At 42.5% G+C, this 23,704-nt stretch overlaps 1 protein-coding gene across 6 annotated transcripts in view; it reads left to right on the top strand.

Annotated features, from left to right (window-relative positions):
• The first annotated feature begins 2,649 nt into the window (after window positions 1–2,649).
• The window catches only part of LOC147014243 (anion exchange protein 2-like), a 120,526-nt gene continuing 99,471 nt past the window's right edge, over window positions 2,650–23,704 (top strand). For all 6 annotated transcript variants that reach the window (XM_085852014.1, XM_085852012.1, XM_085852011.1 and 3 more), the window contains exons 1-5: window positions 2,650–2,758; window positions 13,547–13,727; window positions 17,782–17,917; window positions 18,027–18,141; window positions 23,434–23,578. In XM_085852014.1, the coding sequence (XP_085708140.1) occupies window positions 2,657–2,758; window positions 13,547–13,727; window positions 17,782–17,917; window positions 18,027–18,141; window positions 23,434–23,578 (679 nt within the window). In that variant the 5' untranslated portion in view covers window positions 2,650–2,656. The remainder of the gene's footprint in view (window positions 2,759–13,546; window positions 13,728–17,781; window positions 17,918–18,026; window positions 18,142–23,433; window positions 23,579–23,704) is intronic.

Genomic DNA, 23,704 nt, shown 5'->3' with positions numbered 1-23,704 from the left:
GACGCATCGTTTGGCAGCCATAGTGGATTGAAGGAAAAATATTAATTAATGTTTACTCTGGAACAACTGCATTAATCAATGTGAAACATCACCTTTATGGTGGAACAGTCATGCGGAATGAGGGTTTGAAATTTCAACGGGATTGGGCCCATGGTTTGGCAGCCATGTTGGTTTTAAGAAAAATATTAAATAATGTTTTCTCTGGAACTGCTTAACCAAGCGAAGCGAAAATTTGCACTTATCGTCTCCGATCGTGTTTGCACATGTGGTGAAAATTATGACATCACAAGTCACATGGTTTGGCCGCCATCTTGGATTGAAGGATAAATATTAATTAATGTTTACTCTGGAACCGCTGCTTCTATATATGCGAAACTTCAGATTTATAATTTAGGCGACATGTGAAACAAAAGTTTAAAATTTCAACCTGATCGGTCACGCGGTTTGGCAGCCAGAATTATTTAATTATTTGAATCTGTTCGCCAGTAATAAGGAAATTGAACGCTTTGTTCTGCCCGGTTCGTAACTCGTCTGTTCCGCGCCGTCTCGAAGCAGGCCTGTGTTTATATCACCATTAAATAATGTTTTCTCTGGCACCGCTTATCCGATAAATGCGAAACTTTGCGGCTATGATTTAAGTCTCATGTTGTATCAGTTGTGTCAAAGGCGGACGGACTGGGTACCCGGTCATCACTGCCAGCAGTTATAAAGTGGCAGTTCTAGTTGTTATTACTTTTTTTAACATTGATTTTACTAGGGTGTAAGGTAATGCCTCCATTTATTTTTCTCCAAAACTGGTAAAGATATTCGAATAAACCAAAGACAGATACTAACATCAATACTCCAACATGGTGCATATTTATTTCTCAACATGATCACCACTGCGGTCCACATATTTGTGCCAATGATCAAGTAGTTTTCTGATGCTGGCATAGAACTGTGCGTCTTGCTGACTTAACCAGCAGCTTTGACTTTATCGTTGGAAAAAAAAAATGTTCTCCATGAAGGTGTTCTTTAAGTTTCGGGAAGAGATGAAAATCTGATGGAGCCAAGTCGGGGCTGGTGATCCCTTGTGGCGGTACTTCATTGACAATGTCTTATGCTCAATATCGTAACGATGCACCAAACTGTTATCTCCAGTCCTCTCATACCCAGTAGGTCATCTTCACAGCTCTGACACCATCATGTTACCTTCTGCCATTTATAACGAACTGAGACATCTGGTGCCAGAATCCTGAAAGTTTGCATCCAGTGACGGGCACAACTAATGTGCAGACTGCACTTGTTTCATTCAAATACCTTTCACTGTTTTGGAGACAAAGAAGAGGAAGAATTATTTTTCAGCACGCCCTCGTATACTATGTTCAGGTTAGAGACACCCTGTGTTTTATAATTGTGAAGCCTCTTCACCCTATATCTGTCTATGTGTGTGTCTGTATTGTTAAAAGGTTTGTCTATGCGCTGAGCATCCTGCAGGTTCACATATCTAGGTTTCTGCCATCACAAATTGATCGCCAAGGATAAACCTCCCCTGCTGCCTGCGATCCAATGATGGCCATATTTGTTTTGGACCACCACACCATTTTTTTTTAAATTTTTTTGCATGAATAAGGTTTCTTGTGTAAAATGTGTTGTTTAGCTTCGTACAAGCTAAAATACACACTATTTGATGAAAAACATGTGTTTCTACATCAGAATAGTGATCACTGCAGTTCATCATTTTCAGTCTTGCTGATCAAAAAACAAAAAGAAAGCCAGTTTCTCCCAGTGTATACTTTTATTTAATGTGGATGACTGTGACAGACGATCATGCCCCACAAACAGAATCCCGACAACAGGTTTTGGAAAGTTGTTGTTCGTCTTTCGGCTGCTCCCGTTAGGGGTCGCCACAGCGGATCATCCGTTATGATCCGCATAGTGATTTGGCACAGGTTTTACGCCGGATGCCCTTCCTGACGCAACCCTGGTCGCCTCTTACGACACAGGGAATAAGGATGGGGTTTCGCCAGGATTCCGGGCTGCCCTACACCCTCTCATTGCACAGCCCAGCGCAGAGCACCCGTCCTCGAGCGATCCTACAACCCAAGCCTCCGAGTAGCCGGATTACAGACGCACGCCACTACACCCGGTATGTTTTGGAAAGAGGGAGGATTAATTATCAGCAATAATTTGGTTAATGTTTATTTTATACGAACCATTGATCTATTTTTCATAATGTATACGGATGTGGGAATTTGTTTTGACATTCGTTTTGTGTGTTCCTTAATAAATACAAAAAGCTGTTGTGACTGTGATGCCCTTCAGTGAGAGATTGTCCAATCTACTGTAATTTATATACTGTACTCTACTCCAGCAAGGCTCTGTGCTGTTTGTTGCTGAATTACAGCCATCCAGGAATCGAACCCAGATTAGAAACCACCACAAGCAGGAACCTTTTTTGAAGAATTTCATTGACCTTTTGGGAATTGCAATGAAGTCTAATAGTATTTGCAGTGCCACATATGGGACAATGAAGACCTTTGTGCATTGCCAGTGGCCATGCATGACTGCATTTGTTTGCTCACATCCTGCTGGCATATCTTGTTTCTCGATACATTTGTGTGAGCACAAAGGTGTGCTTGTGTCTTTGGCGTAATGCAACGTGCCGTATAAAACCATGGAGAGATTGTATAAAAGTGACCTGTTTGGCTTACCTTGCCGTGCCTTCGCTGTCCTGACCTGCGGTGTCCTGCTTTGGATGGATAGCGTCTGCAGTAAGGTGAGGGAACCATTGGTGAGCAATTTATCGGTGGTTTCACTGCCACCCATAACTTGTCTGAGTTCGACCCAACAGTAATTAACCCTAATCCTACTGACATATTTTACGACATAATCTTAACAACTGGAGTCTTTTTGGTCCCCAACTCAAAACCATTCAATTTCACTAATCGCCAAAGTTTCGCATCAATGACTAAACCTGGTGTTTTATTGATAAAGTCAACAATCATTTGAAAAAGATTGACCGTGCGTCCTGAAGCTCATCGAGAGCAGGAGCAACAGTCACTCAAACCCCCCCACACCACCCTGACCCTGATTTTTTTTTAAATTCTTTTATTATTAATGCCGTGAACAAACTTTCATACATCATGAGTGACGAAGGTTGTGGTCAAGTTTCATTGACATCATTTGTGTAGTTTTTGGAGAAGAGAGGGAATACCTTTTTGGGGGTTCAACCCCCCCCCCCCCCACCCCTACCCATAGACCCCCTTGATGAGCGCAGATTTTGATGCGGTCAATCGACCTTTAGGCATCAGATATGAAGCTTGTGGCCAAGTTTCATTACAATCATGTGTTTGGTTCAAGTGATAATAAGTGTTTGCAGACTGGCTGACTGAGTCACTGACTGACTTACGGACACTGCTTGATCGCATAAGCTCACCTGATTAAAGTAAAGGTGAGCTAAACAAATATAAAAAATAATAAAATTTACAGACTAAATGGAGTCTTTTATGACCTTGACTCAGAAGCGCTAAATCTCATTCATTCTGCTAAAGTTTCACATCAATGAGTAAACAAATGTAAGCAGAAATAAAATTTGGAGGACTTGCTCGGTACAAATACCATGTGAAGTAATTATATATATATATATATATATATATATATATATATATATATATATATATATATATATATATATATATATATATATATATATATATATATATATATATATATATATATATATATATATATATATATATATATATATATATATATATATATATATATATATATATATACAAAAAAAAGAACCAAAACAACCTGTGTATTTGGACCCCAGAAAGGATTTGCTTGTAACTTTGTGCAGCAAGGTCAGGTCATGTATGGGAGCATGTGCCGGAGCAGCGCATCGCTGCGTCCACTCTCCACCGGTACTCCAGGGGCTCTGTCTGGCTATCCCCCAGGCAGATGCCTGGCCCTTCACCATCTCCTTGAGATGCTGAGGTGAGATCTTAAAACATCATTATATATTTATTACCGCCACATATAGGTTTAACAAACGAATAAAACATGAAATACATTGTTAAATAAATATAGAAACTACAACACCACTCGGTAGAGCACATACTGTACCTCCCTCAGGCTGAACAGTTCACATTTTCTACCCCACTGATAGGTGAGATCTGAATTCAGACATGAACCAAAAATCGAATTGGCTTTTTCTTATCACCGAACCAACTCGTCCACAACTTTTTGAGATTGTGCTCAACATTGTTTTTGGCCCGATCTCTCAATGGTGAAGAATCACTTTGAAAAAAATTCTCGGATTCGGATCTTCATCGAAATTGAATCAATTTGTCCTTGTCACACACCCAACTTGTCTACCAAGTTTCATCCAAATCCATCCACAACTTTTTCAAGGTATCATAATTCACAGACAGACGGATGGGATGAAAACATAATCTCTGTCCACCTTTGGTGGCAGAGGTAATAACACTTCAAAATGTAGGCTTGCAGTCCAAAAAGACCCTGTTAATGTAGTAACGGAAGAAAAATCATTGCTCTAATGTCATAAACTTACAGGGTGATCAAAAAGTACCTGTGCACCTGCAATACAGTTTATTTAGCTTGCTCTGCTTCCAGTAGAAGGTGGAAATGGTCTTTCACGAACTTGCAGACATGTATCCACTCATCTTATTTTGTTCCAAAGAAACATAGGCCAGTTCAAGTTGACAGATATTGTGGTTGACATTGATAATGGCCTCCATGAGTTCCGTGAGAGTGCAGGGATTATTTTTGTACCCTTCACCTTTTAATGCTTCCCACAAACAAAATAATAATTAAGAGGTGAAAGATGAGGAGATCTTTTAGGTCAAAGATTCTTTGAAATGATTCTGTCGCCAAACACATCGTGCAGCAGATCCGTAGACACTCGAGCTGTTCGGGTTCACCTGCTCGGTGCACAGGTACGTTTCGATCAGTCGGTATAGCGGGTGAGCATGTTGAGATCGTGGAGAGATTCACTTACCTTGGCAGTGAAATTCATGTCTCTGCTGGCTGTGAGTCAGAGGTCAATAGACATCTGGGTCGGGCCTGGGGAGTCATGGATTCACTGGATCATGGGGTGTGGCACTGCCGGTACCTGTGCGGGAGGACGAAAGTCTGAGTCTTCAGGTCCTTGGTGTTTCCAGTCTTGCTCTATGGATGCGAGACTTGGACTCTGACTCGGGATCTGAGACGGAGACTTCATTCCTTTGGTACCAGCTCTCTTCGGAGAATCGTTGACTATCGCTGGTCGGTCCAACGAGCGATTGCTGAGAGAGACTCAAATGAGATTTGTTACCTGCATAGTCCGTGAGCATCAGCTGCGGCTGTATGGACATGTGGCTCGTTTACCTGACGCTGATCCTGCTCACCAGATTCTCTCAGCGAGGGAGTCTCGTGAGTGGAGGAGGCCAACGGGCCGACCATGTGCCTCGTGGTTGCAGCAGGTTGATCGGCATCTCAAGGAGATGGACATGGGCCTGGCATCTGCCTGGGGGATGGCCAGATGGAAGCCCCTGGAGTACTGGCGGAAAGTGTACGCAGCGACGCACTGCTCGGGTATATGCTCCCATACCTGACCTGACCTGACTTGACCTGGTACAGCAGACCAATACCTGCCACTTGGTGACACGATAGTGTTGTATGTACATTGTATTTTAATTCGCCCAATATGACTTGTAACTAACCAGTTCATGTGTTCGTTTTATGTCAACAGTTAATGCAGAGGAACGAATCACAATGGAGGTTGAAATCTGACTTCATTTTATGTTTATACTCTTTTATAAGTTTATATTTGATATATTACAAATCTTCGTTCCTCCCTGAAGCATCTTGTCGGAGTGGAAATTTTAGTACGTAAGTGTCCCGTACAAGAATTACTTCGGTGGTGCATACGTAGTCACGGCAGTTCATCATTTTCAGTCTTTCTGATCAAAAAATACAAAAAGAAAACCCATTTCTCCCAAGGAATACTCTTATTCAATGCAGATGACTGTCACAGGCAATCGTGCCCCACATTGTTTCGGAAATGTGTGAATTTCAACAGGCTTGATGTTTATAAAGTTTTTCTGGTTCGTACTATTATTTGCTGCCATCTTGCTTTTCAGCACATATATTAAAGCAAGAATCATGTGCTGAATAGTCCCCTATTGGTTTCACTGGAAGGGACTCGAGGTTTGCTCTCCGTCCGTCCCACCTGTGGTTTTTCAGACTTTTTTTCCCCATACCCTTTAACATATTCTACTGAAACTTGGTACATGCCTTTATTATAATAAGTTACAGAAAAAGTTCGAGTTTCAGGGCGTTTCGTCAATTTTTTTTTTTTTTTTTTACAGAGTTAGGCCCTTTTTGGGCTTCAAATATCATGTCGTAGGGGGACATATATTGCATGAATCGTGACTCCTTACTGAAATGAAGGTGGATACTTTGAGCCTGCCCTGGGAGGACTCCATTCCATGTTCTGAAACCCACATATGTAGATACAAATCAACGACACACACACACACACACACACACACACACACACACACACACACACACACACACACACACACACACACACACACACACACACACACACACACACACACACACACTTCCGTGATGGTAATACAGTTTATGTACGTCAACACGTATACAATACATAAAAACGACAAACAAAAATATTTACCTTTAAACAGAGTTCTTTGAAAGAGGAATTCAAGTGGGAAATTAACGAAATTCAATTGAAAAATATATCAAGACACAGAACACAAAATGTCGATCTCTGCTTTCCGCCTTCGTGGTCGGATGGACCTTATTGTTTTTATGCCTCCAGTGCTGATGTCACCGGTGGAATTGTTTTCAGGTTGTCCGTCCGTCCGTATGTACGTACGTAAGTACGTCTGCACGTACATACAAATTTTCTGTTTTCTCTGCAACCGTATATCCGATGAACACGAAATTTTGAACATAGAAGCAACTCATCATGCAGAATTATTTAATTATGACGTCATAGGTCACGTGGGGTGGCAGCCATGTTTGAAAGACGGAAAAAACTTTGGACCGCTGCATCTCCCAAATCGCAAGATGGGAAAAAATTGAAACTTGGCACCTGGAGTTTTTCAAACTCTGCATGTGGAATAAGAGCGTGTTGACTATGACATCATCGGTGAAGTGGTATTCCGGTCAAAATTGGACAAGTCGAACATTGCATTCAATCAGCATGAAAATTTGTGAGGTTCATCTGGAGAAATATTTTAACACAAAAAATTATGACGTTATCCATTTTTGTGGTTTGGCAGCCATATTGTTAAAAAAAAGGGAAAAAATCTTCTTCACAACTGCTTCACGGATTGAAGTGAAACTGCGCACAAATGATCGACTCTGCATGCCGAATAAAGTTTGATAAGTATGACATCATAGGTCACATGATCTCGCAGCCATCTTGCATTTACTTTCAAAAGTCTTCTTCTCCAAATCTGCCGGACAGATTGAGGGGAAACGTCATATACAACGTTCCCCATATCTTGTGAATATTAGGATGATAAAGAATAATTGATGTCACGTAGTTCGGTGGCCACATTGGATTGAAGAAAAATATTAAATAATGTATTCTCTGGAACCGCTTATCCTATTGAAGGGAAATTTATCAAGTATCGTCAAGCCATACACCTACATACAGTGTGGAAATGATGACATCATAGGTCACATGGTGTGGCAGCCACATTGGATAGAAAAACGAACCTTATCTTATCAAAAGGAAACTTCACCCACGTGATCCTCCATCAAGTCGTGGGCAGAGTCCCAATTTTCAATGCCATTGGTCATGTGGTTTGGCAGTCATGTTCGTTTGAAAACCGAAAATTAAAAAACCTTTTTCTCCAAAACCACTTAACAAATCAATATGAAACATGTTGTGCAACACGGAGCAAGGGCACTGAATCACAACGACAAAGTTTCACATCGATTGCTCCAGCGGTTTCTGAAATATATATATATTTTTTTATTTCCCTTAAAACCAATGTGGCTGCCACACAATGTGACTGATGTCATTTTATGTCAAATGTATGGAGCAAGGGCAGCGGATCATAACTGCAAAGTCTCGTATTGATCGGTTAAACAGTTTCAGAGAAATAATTGTTCTTATTGTTGTAGGAAGTGTGAGGAAACCGTCCACTTGAGGAAGGTTATTACTGGGTTGAAGGAATGTATCGATAGTTTGCAGCAATAAGCAGAATGTGAGAAATTTGTCGATAATTAATAGTTGGTTATGGTTGTGGAGTAGGGTGTCCACTTTTGCAAAAGTAGTTGCTGGAATGAAGCACTATGTGCCTATTGATTCCACTCGTGAAGTTCGGTGATCGACCAAAGTTTGAAAAATGTTCCCACCTTTATTGACCGTGGGCCGCCATTTTGAAATTTCAGGAAAAATCCATATTTTTGGAAATGATATTGATTTTTGAATATTTTAAAAAATATATTTCTCTGTGTTTAGATGGCTGAATGCACTTCAGTAGGCACCATTATGATAGTAAGTAACCGTAAATATTATTCACAACTTGTCCCGACATTTTGAGAAGGGGTTGCCATTTTGGAAATTCAGTGAAAATCGTATATTTTGTGTATATCTAATGAATTTTTTTTTTCGTTGTGTACTTGCAGATAAACCTTGACTGACCAATGGTCAGGGCTCCTGTGGCTATGTGGGACAAGTTCGCTCGTTACAGGAAATTTTGCGAAAGTGCTAATTCTTTACGTGTCATAAATGATCTAGCTGAAAGAGGAATTAAGCTAGTGTCTGACTTTATTCATATGTGCAATGATGAGAAACAACGTCAAGCATTGCTACAGTGTATGGAAGAGCACAGGAAACTTTACCCAGACGATACAAAACAAACGCTATTTTCTCCGTAAGATATCTGTGCAGTTGCTTGTTTGCAAGATTGTTATGTTGTCATATATGAAAACCATGTCGCTTAAAACATATTTGGTTGTTCTCATAATTAATTGATCATGCTCTCATTTGTCAATAATAATGTCTTTATGAAAACGCTACGACTGATATTCTGTAAATGTCTAACAATGTGCCGTGCAATAATTGTCAAAATATGGGATTTTCAGTGAAATTCCAAAATGGCAACCCCTTCTCAAAATGTTGGGACAAGTTGTGAATAATATTTACGGGTACTTACTATCATAATGGTGCCTACTGAAGTGCATTCGGCCATCTAAACACAGAGAAATATATTTTTAAAAATATTCAAAAATCAATATTTCCAAAAAATATGGATTTTTCCTGAAATTTCAAAATGGCGGCCCGCGGTCAAAAAAGGCGGGAAAATTTTCAAACTTTGGTCGATCACCTAACTTCACTAGTAGAATCGATAGGCACATAGTGCTTCATTCCAGCAACTACTTTTGCAAAAGTGGAACACCCTATTGTGGAGTGAGGTTGCTGAGGATATTGAAAGTGGGGACGATGTAACGGGGGCGGGCAGTGGTGGAGGTGCAGTGGTGCAGTGGGTGCAGGCAGTGGTGGAGGTGCAGCAATAGAGATTGGTAGACATGAGGTATGGGAGACAGTTTTTGTGGGTGATGAGACAATTAAATATGTCGATTCTTCATTCTGTAGGAAGGATTGTAGACATAGAATTGTTTGTTTTTATCTTTACTGGTGATTTTGGGGTGAGGAGGGGACGCTAATTCTCTATGAAAATGTGTATTGTGTCGCGCCACCTCCAGGTGGTGGAGGGTATGACAAGCCTCCACCATTTACAGTACAGTATTCCTATCCCCACGTTTTCCAGCACAGTGAGGTGTTTTGAATTATAAGCAGTCTGTATGTTTTTACTTCATGCACGTAGCCCGGGTTATTTATTTTTTGCCTATGCAGAGATGTAATTTTTGCCTATACACCGCCCGAATAAGGGTGTTTCAAAATAACGTGTTGCATGCTTGGAACAAGATCACCCGTCGGGCGGGTACTCTGCTCGTATTAGCCAATCGGGGGCACTTGAAATTACTGCCTCTTGAAAACAAAGGTTTTTTTCCCCAAAAAGCGGAACACCACGGACATCTCCCTCTCGGAACCGAAAAAAAAACAAATTAAATAATTGAAAAAATAATTGGAAGATGAAAAAAACAAAACAATTGAAAATGAAAAAATGAAATATTTACAAATTGAAGGAAACAAGCTCAAATGAGCTAAGATCCTCGTCCTCTTAATGATGACGTCATAAAACAAATATGACGTCATTGTGATGTATCAGGTTTGCGATAAATTATCTGTGCTAATGCCCGGCTTGATTCCCGCAAACAAAATTCAAACAGCTTGCCTAGTTTCGGAGATAATGGTATCGGCGATTTCCATTAGCGGCGATATTATGACGTCAACTTTTTTTATAGGAAGAATTTCCAAAATCGGAGATGGTTACTGCCTGCGCGCGGGCTTTCCGCATATACATGGCAAGTTTCACGAAGATCCGATGAAAACTCTGGGTTGTGAAACAAAAAATGTCAAAAAATAGGAATAACTTCATAAAAATTGATATGACGTCATAGTGATATATCATATGTGCGGTAATTCATCTCTGCTAATGCCCTGTTCGATTCCCGCAAACAGAATTCAAAAAGCTTGCCTAGTTTCAGAGATAATTTTTTAGGCGATCTCCATTAGCGGAGATATTTTGTCGTCATAACTTTTTTACTAGGAGGAATTTTCAAAATCGGAGATCGTTACTGTCTGCGCAGGGAATTTTTACATATATATATATGCCAAGATTCAGGAAGTTTCGATGAAAACTGGAGGCTGTGAAACAAAAAAGTCCACAAGAACAAGATGAAGAACAACAACGTGAGTAAGACTTAGAGATCCTCCATGAGGAGCTAAAAATTAAATAATTGTAAATTTATGAGGGTAGGGGTGAATGATTAAATAATGGAAGGATATTATTTAAAAAGCGGGACACCATGTCCACCAAGATGACACTTAATGCCTCCCTCCGGGAACCATAATCATAATAAATCAGGGCAATGCCATTGGACTCACCTGATGGATAGAACCAGGGAACCACTGGAAGGTGTGGAAGACCCGCAAAATATGTAAGTTAGCCGATGGTTTGAACAAACTTGTGAAAGCACCATGCAGAGATGATTCCTACCAAGTTACGTCTAAATCCGGTAAATACTTTTTGCTAAGAAATCAAAAGTTGCGATCCCAGAATCGTAATGACCTTTGACCTTTAAATTCACCAACCTCATATGCTGTTTCGTAATGGAATTTGCAAGGCATTAGGAGGCCATGGTTCCATCACGGATGATGAAGGTTGTGGTCCATTTTCATCGTAATTGTGTGTGTGGTTTCAGAGAAGAGAGCAAATACCTCTTTTGGGGGGGGCAAACCCCCCACAGAACCTCCTTAGACCTCAATTTTTTTAAATGGTGTGAACAAACTTTGGTACATCGCGGGTGATGGAGGTTGTGGTCAAGTTTCATCACAATCGTGTGTGTACTTTCTGAGAAGAAAGAAAATATCTCTTTTGGGGGTTTCATAAAAATGGGACCACTTTGAAGGAGGAGATGTACCAGAGCAGGATGGGAAGCGTTTAATGCTGGCAGGGTCGTGTAGAGGTACGTGCACTCACCTTTTGAGTTGTCTAGTCTGGCTTCAAATTCTGCATTCATGACGAGGCATCAATGTGTGCGCTCTCACTTCGGGAGGACGAGTTCCAGATTACTGGGAACAGGGTTTAGATCTTTGCATTTCGAGTTTGAGCCTCGCCGTGCATGCACACCTGTCTGTCTGCCGGAAGACCTGCCTGACAGCACTCATCGTTGGTGTACGTTGAAGATGCCACGGTGTCTTTCACGAAAAGTGGGTGAGTTCATGCTTTCAAATTCCTGCCCAAATCACCTTCAAGTCAATATCGGGCCTTGCTATCTGATTTGTGAAAAATACCAAAAACTTTCTCTGGCCTTCCCCACAAGAAGGTTGGAATAATTGGTGCTGATAAATAATTAATTAGAAGGATAGGCAGAATTTGGAAAATTAAAGGTAATGAAAATCAATTTGCCTTTGCACGTGAAAAAACACAAGTTTACAAACGATGAGTTAACCGGCAATGATGCAACACAGTGAAACGTGGTCTCTGACAAAGAAGATGGACTAGAAATTGAAGAACCGTGAAAAGATTGAATGCAGCATGACGAAAGGACAACTGGGGACGAGTGTAATTACAAATCGGTGATTGAGAGAAGAGCCTGGAAGACCTAGAGGAAGATCAAAGATTGAGAGACTAAAGACCAAAGATGTTTCAATTGAAAAAAAAACTCACTGGAGGACAGAAAAAATGGACCATGTCTATCTAGAGGCCTTTGTCCAGCAGTGGACTGAAATAGGCTCGTGGAGTCAGCCATCACGGAAAGTGTATAAACAAGAAGGTCCAGGTAAAATTTGAACCCCGCTTCTGTACTTCACCTGAAATGGATCTTCATTTTGAAAAGTTAGAAACTCTTGACCATTTGTTTTTCGTGATCTGTGATGTTGCAGTGGTTTTTCCATCACATATCAATTTTGCGACGCTTTAAATTGTCCTCATCAGTTTCACGGACAATACTCAACATTAAATACAATGGTCAGGTTATATGCAGATAATCAAACTGTGTAGAGGGTAATATTGTCCAAATGTTCTCGTTACCTCCGACACCTCATCCCTATCTCCTGTAAGGCACAAGGCCCAAGGGTAATGTAACACAATGTGGTACGATTCCAAAATGCCAAAAACCCAACATCAAAATATCTCCTACTTGTGCTTTATCTTCTGTTGACCTTCTTTGTGAAGTCGGCCAGGGAAGGTTTTTGGACAGCCTTTCACGAATCAAGTGGCCAGGCCTCACATTTGACTGAAGGTGGCAGGAATGAGGAATTTGTAATTTTTTTTGAGGGTACTCAATAACTCGGCTACTCTTGGTGAAAAACACCGTGGGATCATTCTCATTGTTTGTACTCGTATGCAGCACAACATTGGCTGAGGGTGCGGCGTGCCTCTGAAGAAATGTCCTCTGCTGGTTAGGGCAGGAATTTGGAATTTGGCCAAGGTGTCGGTGATAGCTCGCTTATTCTATGTGAAGGACACCGTGGGATCTTCGACGTCCACCGACAACTTCTGGCAGATGGGACGTCCATTTAGCGTCTATCGCGGAATGGCACACACTTTGTTCAAAAGTAAGTGTGCAGGTAATGCTGTGCAATCCTGTTTGGATGATGGAGTCTCGAAAAGAGCATTCTGACATTTTTGGATGAACTACAAAACATGCGTGTGTGCTGTTCACCTCATTTGAAACCACCTTATTCAATATCCTCTTGTCTCTTGTGATGGTCGCATTTCACAATGAATTTCTTCAGGAAATGATCACAAACTATTTGTCTGAAAAATTATTTGCATCCACCTTTCAATTTATGCCTTTGTTCACCTTTTAAAAACTTAGTTGATATTTTCTTCAACTTCCACCCTTCTTCGCCCCAACCCTCCACCCGCCTTAGCTCTTCGTGCAGCTCAACCGGCTGTCGTTGGATGGCAAAGGGCAGGAAGGCTGGCATGAGGCTGCCAGGTGGATTCAGTATGAGGAGGTATTCGATGAGGCAACAAGGAGATGGCGCAAACCGGATGTTGCTTCGCTGTCTTTCGACACGTTGTTGAAGCTCCACCACTATTTTGCCTCTGGTCAGAAAGTCTGAGAGAGCCGGTGTTGTGCGGAATGAATGTGTGTTGCCTTCTCACGAGCCGAACAGTTTGGTGTCCTTTGCAAGTTGGTTTGGGCCATGAAACGGTTCACCACCAGTATATCAAATCAGATTTTTGTTGTTGTCAGTGTATGTATAGTCGAGGCTCATGGAAGAGCGCACTGAATGGATCAGGACGTATCAGACAAGAACAGAGAACGCAAAACATGGGGTGGACAAGGTGGATACAGAAGGAAACTCCAAGTTGGGAAAACTGGAACATTGGAATGAGGAGGGATTTGGGTGTGGTTAACAAGGGGAGAAAAGATCATGGTTTTGGATTGGGGACGATCTGAGATGGTGGTGAACAGCTGTCTTGAAGACCTGAAGGGAAGAAAGAAATTGAAGAGGATATGGAAGTTGGTTCCACAGGTGGGAAAAAGAGGAACAAATGAGTGGAGGTGAGCGGTGAGTGATTCTGGATTTAGGTAGTTTCACCAGAAGGTGGTTGACGGTGGACAGTGTGATCCCTACAGAAACCTGGGGGAGACAATTGAAGCATGGAAAGAGCAGAGGGTGCAAAACCCGAAAGAAGGTGGAAGAAGACAGAGAGAGACCACCGACCTCTTTGCGATGGTGAAGTGATAAGCCCATTGACTTAGCTACATCGTGGGAGAGTCCAATGATCTTGAAGGTCTTGGTTTCCCCAGCGTCAAGCTGAGAAAGATGCGAGGCAGGGGAGCCAGGTTAGAAGGGAGAGCAGTACTCCAACAAGCTGTGGATGAAGGCCATGTAGGTGGATCGGAGTTCAGGTGTGCCAAGGAAGGACTTTGTATGTCAGAGGTTTCCCAGTCAGTGGCTGGCTTTTGAGGCCAACTTTGAAATGTGGCTTGCCCAGGAAAGATAATGACTGAGAGTGAGACCCAGGAGTTTGAATGACTGAACCTCCTCAAGAGGATTGTTAAGAAGGGAGGTAGGATGGTTTGCCTGACGGTCCTTTCGGAGAGAGAGTGAGAGTGTGAGGTTTGTCAGGATTGAAAGACACATTCCAAATGTTTGACCTACTTGTGATTTTTTTTTCAAGGCCTGAAGAGAGGGAAGAGGCTGCAGCTTGCCTGTCTGAAGGATGAGAGATGTCATGGCAGAGGGAAGAGTCATCAGAAAATAGATAAAGGGGATTATCCAGAGATTGAGTGTGAGGAGTGCAGTGGAAGGTTTGAGTGTGAGAGGTGTGGATGAAGGTTTGAGTGTGAGAGGTGTGGATGAAGGTTTGAGTGTGAGAGGTGTGGATGAAGGTTTGAGTGTGAGAGGTGTGGATGAAGGTTTGAGTGTTGGGGGTGTGGATGAAGGTTTGAGTGTTGGGGGTGTGGATGAAGGTTTGAGTGTTGGGGTGTGGATGAAGGTTTGAGTGTTGGGGGTGTGGATGAAGGTTTGAGTGTGAGGGGTGTGGATGAAGGTTTGAGTGTGAGGGGTGTGGATGAAGATTTGAGTGTGAGGGGTGTGGATGAAGGTTTGAGTGTGAGGGGTGTGGATGAAGGTTTGAGTGTGAAGGGTGTGGATGAAGGATTGAGTGTGATGGGTGTGGATGAAGGTTTGAGTGTGAGGGGTGCAGGAAAGGTTTGAGTATGTGGGGTACGGATGAATGTTTGTGTGTGGGGGGTGCGGAAGAAGGTTTGCGTGTGTGGGGTGTGGATGAAGGTTTGAGTGTGAGAGGCGTGGATGAAGGTTTGAGTGTGAGGGGTGTGGATGAAGGTTTGAGTGTGAGAGGTGTGGATGAAGGTTTGAGTGTGAGGGGTGTGGATGAAGGTTTGAGTGTGAGGGGTGTGGATGAAGGTTTGAGTGTGAGGGGTGTGGATGAAGGTTTGAGTGTGAGAGGCGTGGATGAAGGTTTGAGTGTGAGGGGTGTGGATGAAGGTTTGAGTGTGAGGGGTGTGGATGAAGGTTTGAGTGTGAGGGGTGTGGATGAAGGTTTGAGTGTGAGGGGTGTGGATGAAGGTTTGAGTGTGAGGGGTGTGGATGAAGGTTTGAGTGTGAGGGGTGTGGATGAAGGTTTGAGTGTGAGGGGTGCAGGAAAGGTTTGAGTATGTGGCGTACGGATGAATGTTTGTGTGTGGGGGGTGCGGAAGAAGGTTTGCGTGTGTGGGGTGCAGATGAAGGTTTGACTGCATGGGGTTGGGGTGACGGTTTGAGTGTGTGGGGTGTGGGGCGGTTTTAGAGGATGATGTGAGAAGGGATGCAGAAAAGGGGGGGGGGGATACGAAGCTTGGAAGGGGTGGTGGTGGGTGAGGTGGATGCTTTTCATGATTCTATATTCCCAACTTTGGCAGACGGAGATAAAGATCGTGGGATGGGAGATTAGAACGCTTGTTAAACACACGGAAAGAATGAGTGGGGATGAGGGGTGGAGTTGAGCGGGGGGCAGTGGGGGGGGCAGGGGGGAGTTTTGTGAATGAGGTGCAGAGCAGACAAACACCACAGAAAAATAGGACCGTCTGTCCTGAAGCTCACCTGGATCAGGAGCAACAGTCAATCAAACCCCCTTAAACCCCATCAGACGCTGAATTTTTTAAAATTAGATGCTGAACAAACTTTGGTACATCACGGGTGATGAATGTTGTAGTCAAGTTTCGGTGAAGTCGTGTGTGTAGTTTCGAAGAAGAGAGCAAGTACCTATTTTGGGGGATCAAACCCCTCCCATAGACCCCTTTAATGAGCATAGATTTTGATGCGGTCGATACACTTTGGTACATCATGGGAAGGTTGTGGTCAACTTACATTAAAATAATGTGTTTAGTTTTGGAGAAGAGCAAATACCTATTAATTTTTTTGTGGGGGGGGGGTGAGCAGTCAAACCCCACACCATAAACAACCTTAATGATCACAGATTTTGATGTGATCGATGTACTATGGTACATCATGGGTGATGAAGGTTGTGGTGAAGTTTCATCAAAATTGTGTGTGTAGTTTTGGAGAAGGGAGCATGAATACCTTTTTTTGGGGGGGGGGGTTAAAAAAACCCCGTAGACAAACTTGATGAACGTAGATTTTGATGCGGTCAATATAACTTTTGACAGGCCTCAGATATGAAGCTTGTGGTCAAGTTTTATCTAAATCGTGTGTTTGGTTCAAGCAATAATGAGTGAAGTGTTTCCAGACTCACCGACTCACTCACCTATTGACATTGCTCAACATAAGCTCACCTGGCTAAAGTCCAGGTGAGGAGTAAGAGGAGGAAGAAGAGGAGGAGGAGGAGGAGCGATATATCATGGTGGAAAATTAGAATATGTTCAGCATTTGTGAGAGAGAGATACAAAAGGGTTGAAATGCATTCTTATTTTTTTCTTCTTAAAGAATAAGCATTTATAGTGAAGGTAGATTCAATTGGGGGGGGGGGGGAGGATGTATAATCAGCAGCAGAAAGAAATTCAGTACAAATGAAATATAGTTTTACTTATTTATTTTTTCGTTGCTTGTGATAATATTTGAAGCGAGGAGAGCAAATATAATTAGGAAATAGGATAGTGTTGAGGAATTAGAAGCAAGATACCGGAAATACACCTAGGACTAAAGCTACAGCAGGGCACACTTTCTATCCGAGGAAGGCCTTGAAAAAGGCTGTTAAGGCCTTGGCAACATGAAACGAATATCACAAAACGATGAACGAATTAACATGAAATATTGCAAGGAATGAAACAGCAACACATTGATGAATGACGCACACAATGGGAAACTCAGCTTTGGTGAGGTGGAACCGGTAAAATGTGGCAAAATCTCTGAACCGGAAGTCAACTGGAAGATTACCTCCTCCCTGAAGGTCAATTATATTAATGAGCCAGCTAAGTTTTTATTTTAACTGACAGTCTGATAGAACTGGGTAAGTCTCATTAGAATAGGTCAATTTTTCCAGAAGCTTCAATTCACAAAGTTAATACAAATGCTGCCTTCAACTGAATTTCAACCCACAATGTCTGTGATGTTAGTCTAATGCACTCACCAATCAGATATCACTGTATCCAGAATGAGATGCATGAGAACACCTTCCGATCCCCCACTAGGTTGCCTTTTGCTGGAGGTACAGCCTGGAACTTTTGCCAGCATTGCATTGCGTATGGTCGAAGGACTGGAAACATCAAAGCACTTGAACTCTGTTGAAAGGAAAACATTACTTGACACGCTGCTGTTATCACACACGTAAGCTTGATGCATTAATCAATGCCTGGAACACGTTACACAGCACTCAATAAACAAATTCATAATCCAAAAGCACTTGCCAAGTCCCGCACTTATCATTCTTTTTCAGGACTCGCAATGTCAGCAATGGTACAAAATTTGCTCCTTGGGCATTCAATTCATTCCGAACAACATTGGACAGCTGGCACCGACTGCACAACGATAGCATCCAGCAACCAGGACAGGTATCAATCAATTAAGGAGGTTTGCATTGCCATGCACATGGCTGCTCTCAAAATACACGAAGAAACTCTATTATACATCGTATGCATGCAAAGATACCTCAATTTCAAATCTCCTCCTATAAGCATGCTGTTTAATATATTGTTGCGAATTCTGGCCCGTCCGGCGTGCGATCGGCCGCTTGACTCGAATGGCGACCGCGTCGCCCACCGGAACAGACAATTCAATCGTGACCCTCCGGGAACTACCGCCAGGAAGCCAGTCGCGGGTGGGGGTTTAACCTCACCACAACTCAGTCCGCATTCTACCCGCGCGAAATAGGGTCCGATCGCCGAATGGTCGATTTACCTAAGTACCCGCATGGATAGCGTACCGAATAGTTGTACCACGCCACAGGTCGACTCCGGACACGAACCGCTTAAGCGGCTCGTTCCGTACTACAGGGATAACCAAGCGGAGTTATCGTCGACCTTGACGGTTCAGATTAGTTACCGGGTGTTTTGAAACCCACTATTAATCCCTTACGTGATGCAAGATGGAGATTCAAACAAAGGAAAGGATGCAGCAAAACGGGGAACAATTGGACCAGCACATTTATTACGGAAGCACGGAAGGCACGTATATTACAGTCAAGCAAGAAAACACAATAAAAGCAAGCAGATCTACAACCGAATATGATTTACACGGCAACACTTATAACAGTTCTAATTTTCAAGACTGGCGCCACCCACAGACATTTACACAAAACCCCAAAAGAAAAGGAAGTCGCGACTTCCCTTAGCGCGTCGAGTCCTTGGCGACCGTAACTCCGAGTCCCTCCGGTGTGGTCCACTGGCTCATGCCTCGCGCTTGCATGTGTCGTCCGCCCGACAGGAACGAACGAACAGAACCTCCGACCAGGAACAATCACCACAACTCTCGACAATCGACCGAACCAACCAAGAGCAAGGACTCTCCACCCCTCGACAACCGACTGACGAACCAAGAGCCCAACTCGAACGCGAGCCTCTCCACGCCCACGCATTTTGTAGGGTGGTGCTCCGCCCTTCGCCCTGCCCCGTTTCTGGCTCCACCTCCCTTCTGGAAGATTCCCAAAAAGGGGCGTGCCCTCTTGTTCCCGCCTCCCCGCGCCGTGCGGGGGACGAGGAAAGTCAGTTTTGGCTCGGGGCCAGGGAATTATTCCCCCAAAATCAGGCCCCCACCTTTTTCACCTTTGACCTCTGGCTCAAATTGCACCTCCCCCATGCCAAAGCATGGGAAAAACAGGAGGGAAAATCCAGCGGGAGACATTTAAGCGGGAGTTTTGGGCAGGAGATGCCCCTTCGCACCCTGGTTGCTGCTGCTACTCCGCTCCTTTCATCCATCCAGCGGAGATCGTGACCGCACGGTGCTCGTTGAATGGCGAGTGGCGAAGATGGTGGTAGCGTACTTGTGGAAGGTGGCGTCGTGGTGTGAATGGCGTGATTGTTGGCGTCATGTAGTGAATGGCGTGATTGTTGAGATGTTGGTTGTGGCGATGTTCGTGGTTGTTCTTGCACCAAAATAACGACAGCAAAAGAAAAACGGCTAACTGAAGAATCGCAGCCCGAATGGATCACATCTATTCCCTCTATACAACAGGTTTGGGCTAACTACACATGAACTTACCGATATATCTCATCTGAGGACACTTTATGGTGTAATGCGAATTTCTACAGCCGTAACAATATGTATAGCTCAGTAAATGCACTCTCCACCAAGAACTTCCCGTAAGCCAATGACTCTGGGTGGTTTAAGAGAACAATAACCTAAATTAGAGGCTACCTATTCAAGCTTGGGGGAAGAAGTAGTAAATTGATAAATGAAAATGAAAGTGTCGGAATTAGTAAAGAAGAGAAGAGGAAAGGGGAATGTATGAAACATACGTGCTTTGAAGGGATGCAGAAGATTTGTGAGATATGAGCCGGGGAGAGAGTCGAGAAAGGTGAGAAGAAGAATATCCACTTCCCAAACCAGCCACTGGTTGACTGACATTGAAGGAGAAAGACTTATTGGGAGCCAGTCTATTACAAGTTGTTTTTTAGCATTAGTCTATGATGAGATTAAAGGAGATGATGATGAACATCCCCTGAGTCAATACAAATAATGGCAATTGTCTTGGTATAAACCAACTGCAAAGGTATTAGATGAGCAGCCGGAGTCTCTGAACAAAGAGGAGAAGCATATTCAACTAGAACGGCACTCGATCGAGCGCATACTTCCACGAGACTGAACAGTTTACATTTTGTATCTCACTGAACTAATCAGCTTGTTCTTGTCACCGACCCAACTCATCCACCAAGTCTTGTCATAACCTGCACACATTTTGAATGATTGCACAATATATATATATATATATATATATATATATATATATATATATATATATATATATATATATATATATATATATATATATATATATATATATATATATATATATAGTTTTTGGACTTATCTCTCAATAGTGAGGAATCACTTAAAAAAATAAAAATATATATCTCGGATATGGATCCAGATCTGGATCTTCAAGAAAATCGAATCAATTGTCACACACCAAACCTGTCTCCCAATTTTAGTCTGAATCCGTCGATAACATTTTGAGATATCCTGCTCATAAACAGAGAGAAAGACAATCATGGGTGGAAACAACCTCCAACCACCTTATGTGGTGGAGGGAATTAAAGTGCATATAAATGCTTTCTAAACATCAAAAACTGATTTGATCAAGAAAATATTTGCCCAAACGAGAAATAGCAAAAAGTTGACTTGCTTCCAGCTTTGAAATATGATAATTCCAAGAGATGCCACTGAAAGGGCAAGATCAAGCAATGTCAGAAAACTTTATCTACTTAATTCAGCATGAATCTTAAATTGGATTCTCAGTCTTTTTATGCAAAAGAAATGGCAAGAACTTTACATTTGAATCATACGAAAGACATTTTTCATGAAGATCAAATATGGTCACACGTACGACCTCGACCCATAACCATAAGCGATTAAATGTGGGGAATGCACACAACGGGACTTACTGGTAATATTCTGCAGATAGCCGACTTCAGGCTAAACTTGCGTGGTGCATCGCCCGAGCAGTGGTTGTGACAAGCCTGTCGTCTCAAGTGTGTCTAACATGAGCAATTAGCCAAACAAAGCGATTACCTCATGAATTTATTTTCATCCAAGGCTTCTAAATTTAATAAATCATCGGTGTGGGAGAGATGGAAGGAACACACATGCATGGGTAGCTTAGTAAGGCAAAATAATCCTAAAAGTAAAATTCACGGACCGGTGTTTGTGAGTTTGTTTGTTTGTCGCACTGCTCCTCCTGCAGTTCTGGGCTGATTACATCCAGACTTGCTACACAGGATCAACGTGACCCCAATTAATATACAGCGATGTTTTATCTTTGCCGGTGGTTTTGGGAAGGGGGGGGGGGGAGACACAAATTCTCCATGTAAATGTGTATCGTGTAGCGCCGCCTCGAGGTGGGGGAGGGTATTACAAGTCTCCACCATTTACATTTTCCAGTAGTATTCCTGTTCCTACTTTTTCCAGTGCAGTGAGGTGTTTTGAAATATAAGCAGTAGGTATGTTTTTGCTTCATGCACATAACCCTGGGTTATTTTTTTTTGCATATACAGAGCTGTCAGTTGTCTATACACCGCCCAAATAAAAGTATGCTTCAGAAGAATGTGAGATCGCCTGCAGGGGCAAGTAGCAAGAAATTCCAAACACAAAATGGACACAGTTATTAAATGTGATTCTTTACAAACAATGAAGAAACCGCAACTATGGTCCCACACACACAACGATACATTTACAGAACTGGGTGAGTGATGAAGGCTGGCAGTTTATTCCAGAACAATGCTGGTGGTAGTGAAGTTCTCAATGGAGGCTTAGTGTGCCTCTCTCAAGGGACGGCCAAAGTCAGAGAGAATGTGAGTGCCAGATAACCCATCATTATGGACTTCCGCTTCCTTTCCCACACTCAAGGTGTTTCGTCAGCGCCTGGCAGGTGCCAGTCAATTACCCCCCTCACACATGCATAGAGACAGCCTCAGCCAAACAACGGTGCCGCGACAGAACCAGTGGGCACTATGGCCGCCAAACAGAGGTGGCCATGCGGGAGGGCCCACTCCTCACCGATGGGAGATCTGAGAGCCAGTGCTTCTTCCTCTTCCATGGTGTGCCACTGTGCACACCATGAGCTGCAGTGCAGTCGTGTGAATATGCTGGACACCTAGATCCCTTCACTCTCACCCAGTTCAACATGAGACATGTGTTAGGACATCCTTAACCGTTCTAGTCTAAAATGGACAAGGCCCATCTCTCGTGTGGGCCGTATGCCAGACAATTATCCCTACCACCTGTCCTTAATACATGTTTATTGTCCTATAAGCTATACAAACACAAACGGTGCTAAGGCCTTAAATTCTAACTATTGACCTCTCCCATAAACAGAATAATATTTTCATTATTTAAGTTGAGTGAATCAGCAATATATTTGTCTTTCAGGTGGACTAGAAACAACAGAAAAGGAGGTCATTAAGTAGAATATTCTTTGAAGGTAAACAGACTAGTGCAAAAGTTTTCAACAGCTTATTAATGTAACTCATTAATAGTAAAGGACCTCGTTGAACTCCAGCCAGGAACAGGATGGGATGAGGAAGAAACTCTTAACAATTGCTCATTGTTATTTTAAAGATAAACTTTGAAGAACCAGCAGAAAAGAGGACTAACAATGCCCATGGAGGAAAGTTAGGAAGAAGAACAGGGTGGCATGGCACACTGTCTAAAATAAATTGAAATCACATATTTTGCTTGTGAGCCAGAGCAAACTTGCCATTGCTAAATCATAAATGATTGCTTTTCCATGTCATAATTGATCACATTTAAACATGGATTGATGCTGAAAATCGAGATTTAGAAGAGATGATATCTGAAACTGACAAGTAGTTACAAAGTCCCCAAAACCTCATTATTGGAAGGATGCTTATTGGATGATAATGAAGGGGATCAGATATTTGCTTCCTTATTTGCTAATACATCACATTTTTCCACCTTTTATGCTTTGTCGATGTATTAAAAACCTGTTGGATGACCCAAGTATCTTGCACACATAAGCACATCAGAATGGGAAGTACTGATGTGTAAATTTGGTTGCCTGTTCTGCTCCTCTTCTCTCTTGTACCTCTGGTTATGTTGAAAGCATGACTTTATTGGCCTTTGCATCGTCCATTTCTTTGTCTCTATTTGTCGAACATAATCCCCTACAGCAAATGCACAAGTTATTCTGCTCGAGGATGTTTTCCTCTAACCTGGTGCTGTGTGTGCAGCGTTATCGCAGCTTTTCTGGCTTGGAAACCAGGCCGCGTTTCCACGAGATGTTCTCAAGATCCGAAGCAGCTTTAGTTCTCATAGGTACATCAGGAGCAAGGAAATGGGCATAAGAAGCAAGAAGGAATTGCAGATTTACAAATGGGTCTTTGATTTTTCTTGTATTAATTTAGCTAGTCACAAATAAAGTAAAAGGAACTGTCGCCAATG

Source organism: Eptatretus burgeri, chromosome 13 (genome assembly GCF_056783735.1).
Source record: "Eptatretus burgeri isolate ZD-2024b chromosome 13, Ebu_testis_v1, whole genome shotgun sequence".
NCBI classification, from domain to species: Eukaryota; Metazoa; Chordata; class Myxini; order Myxiniformes; family Myxinidae; genus Eptatretus; species Eptatretus burgeri.
This window is presented reverse-complemented; position numbering and strand designations above follow the sequence as displayed.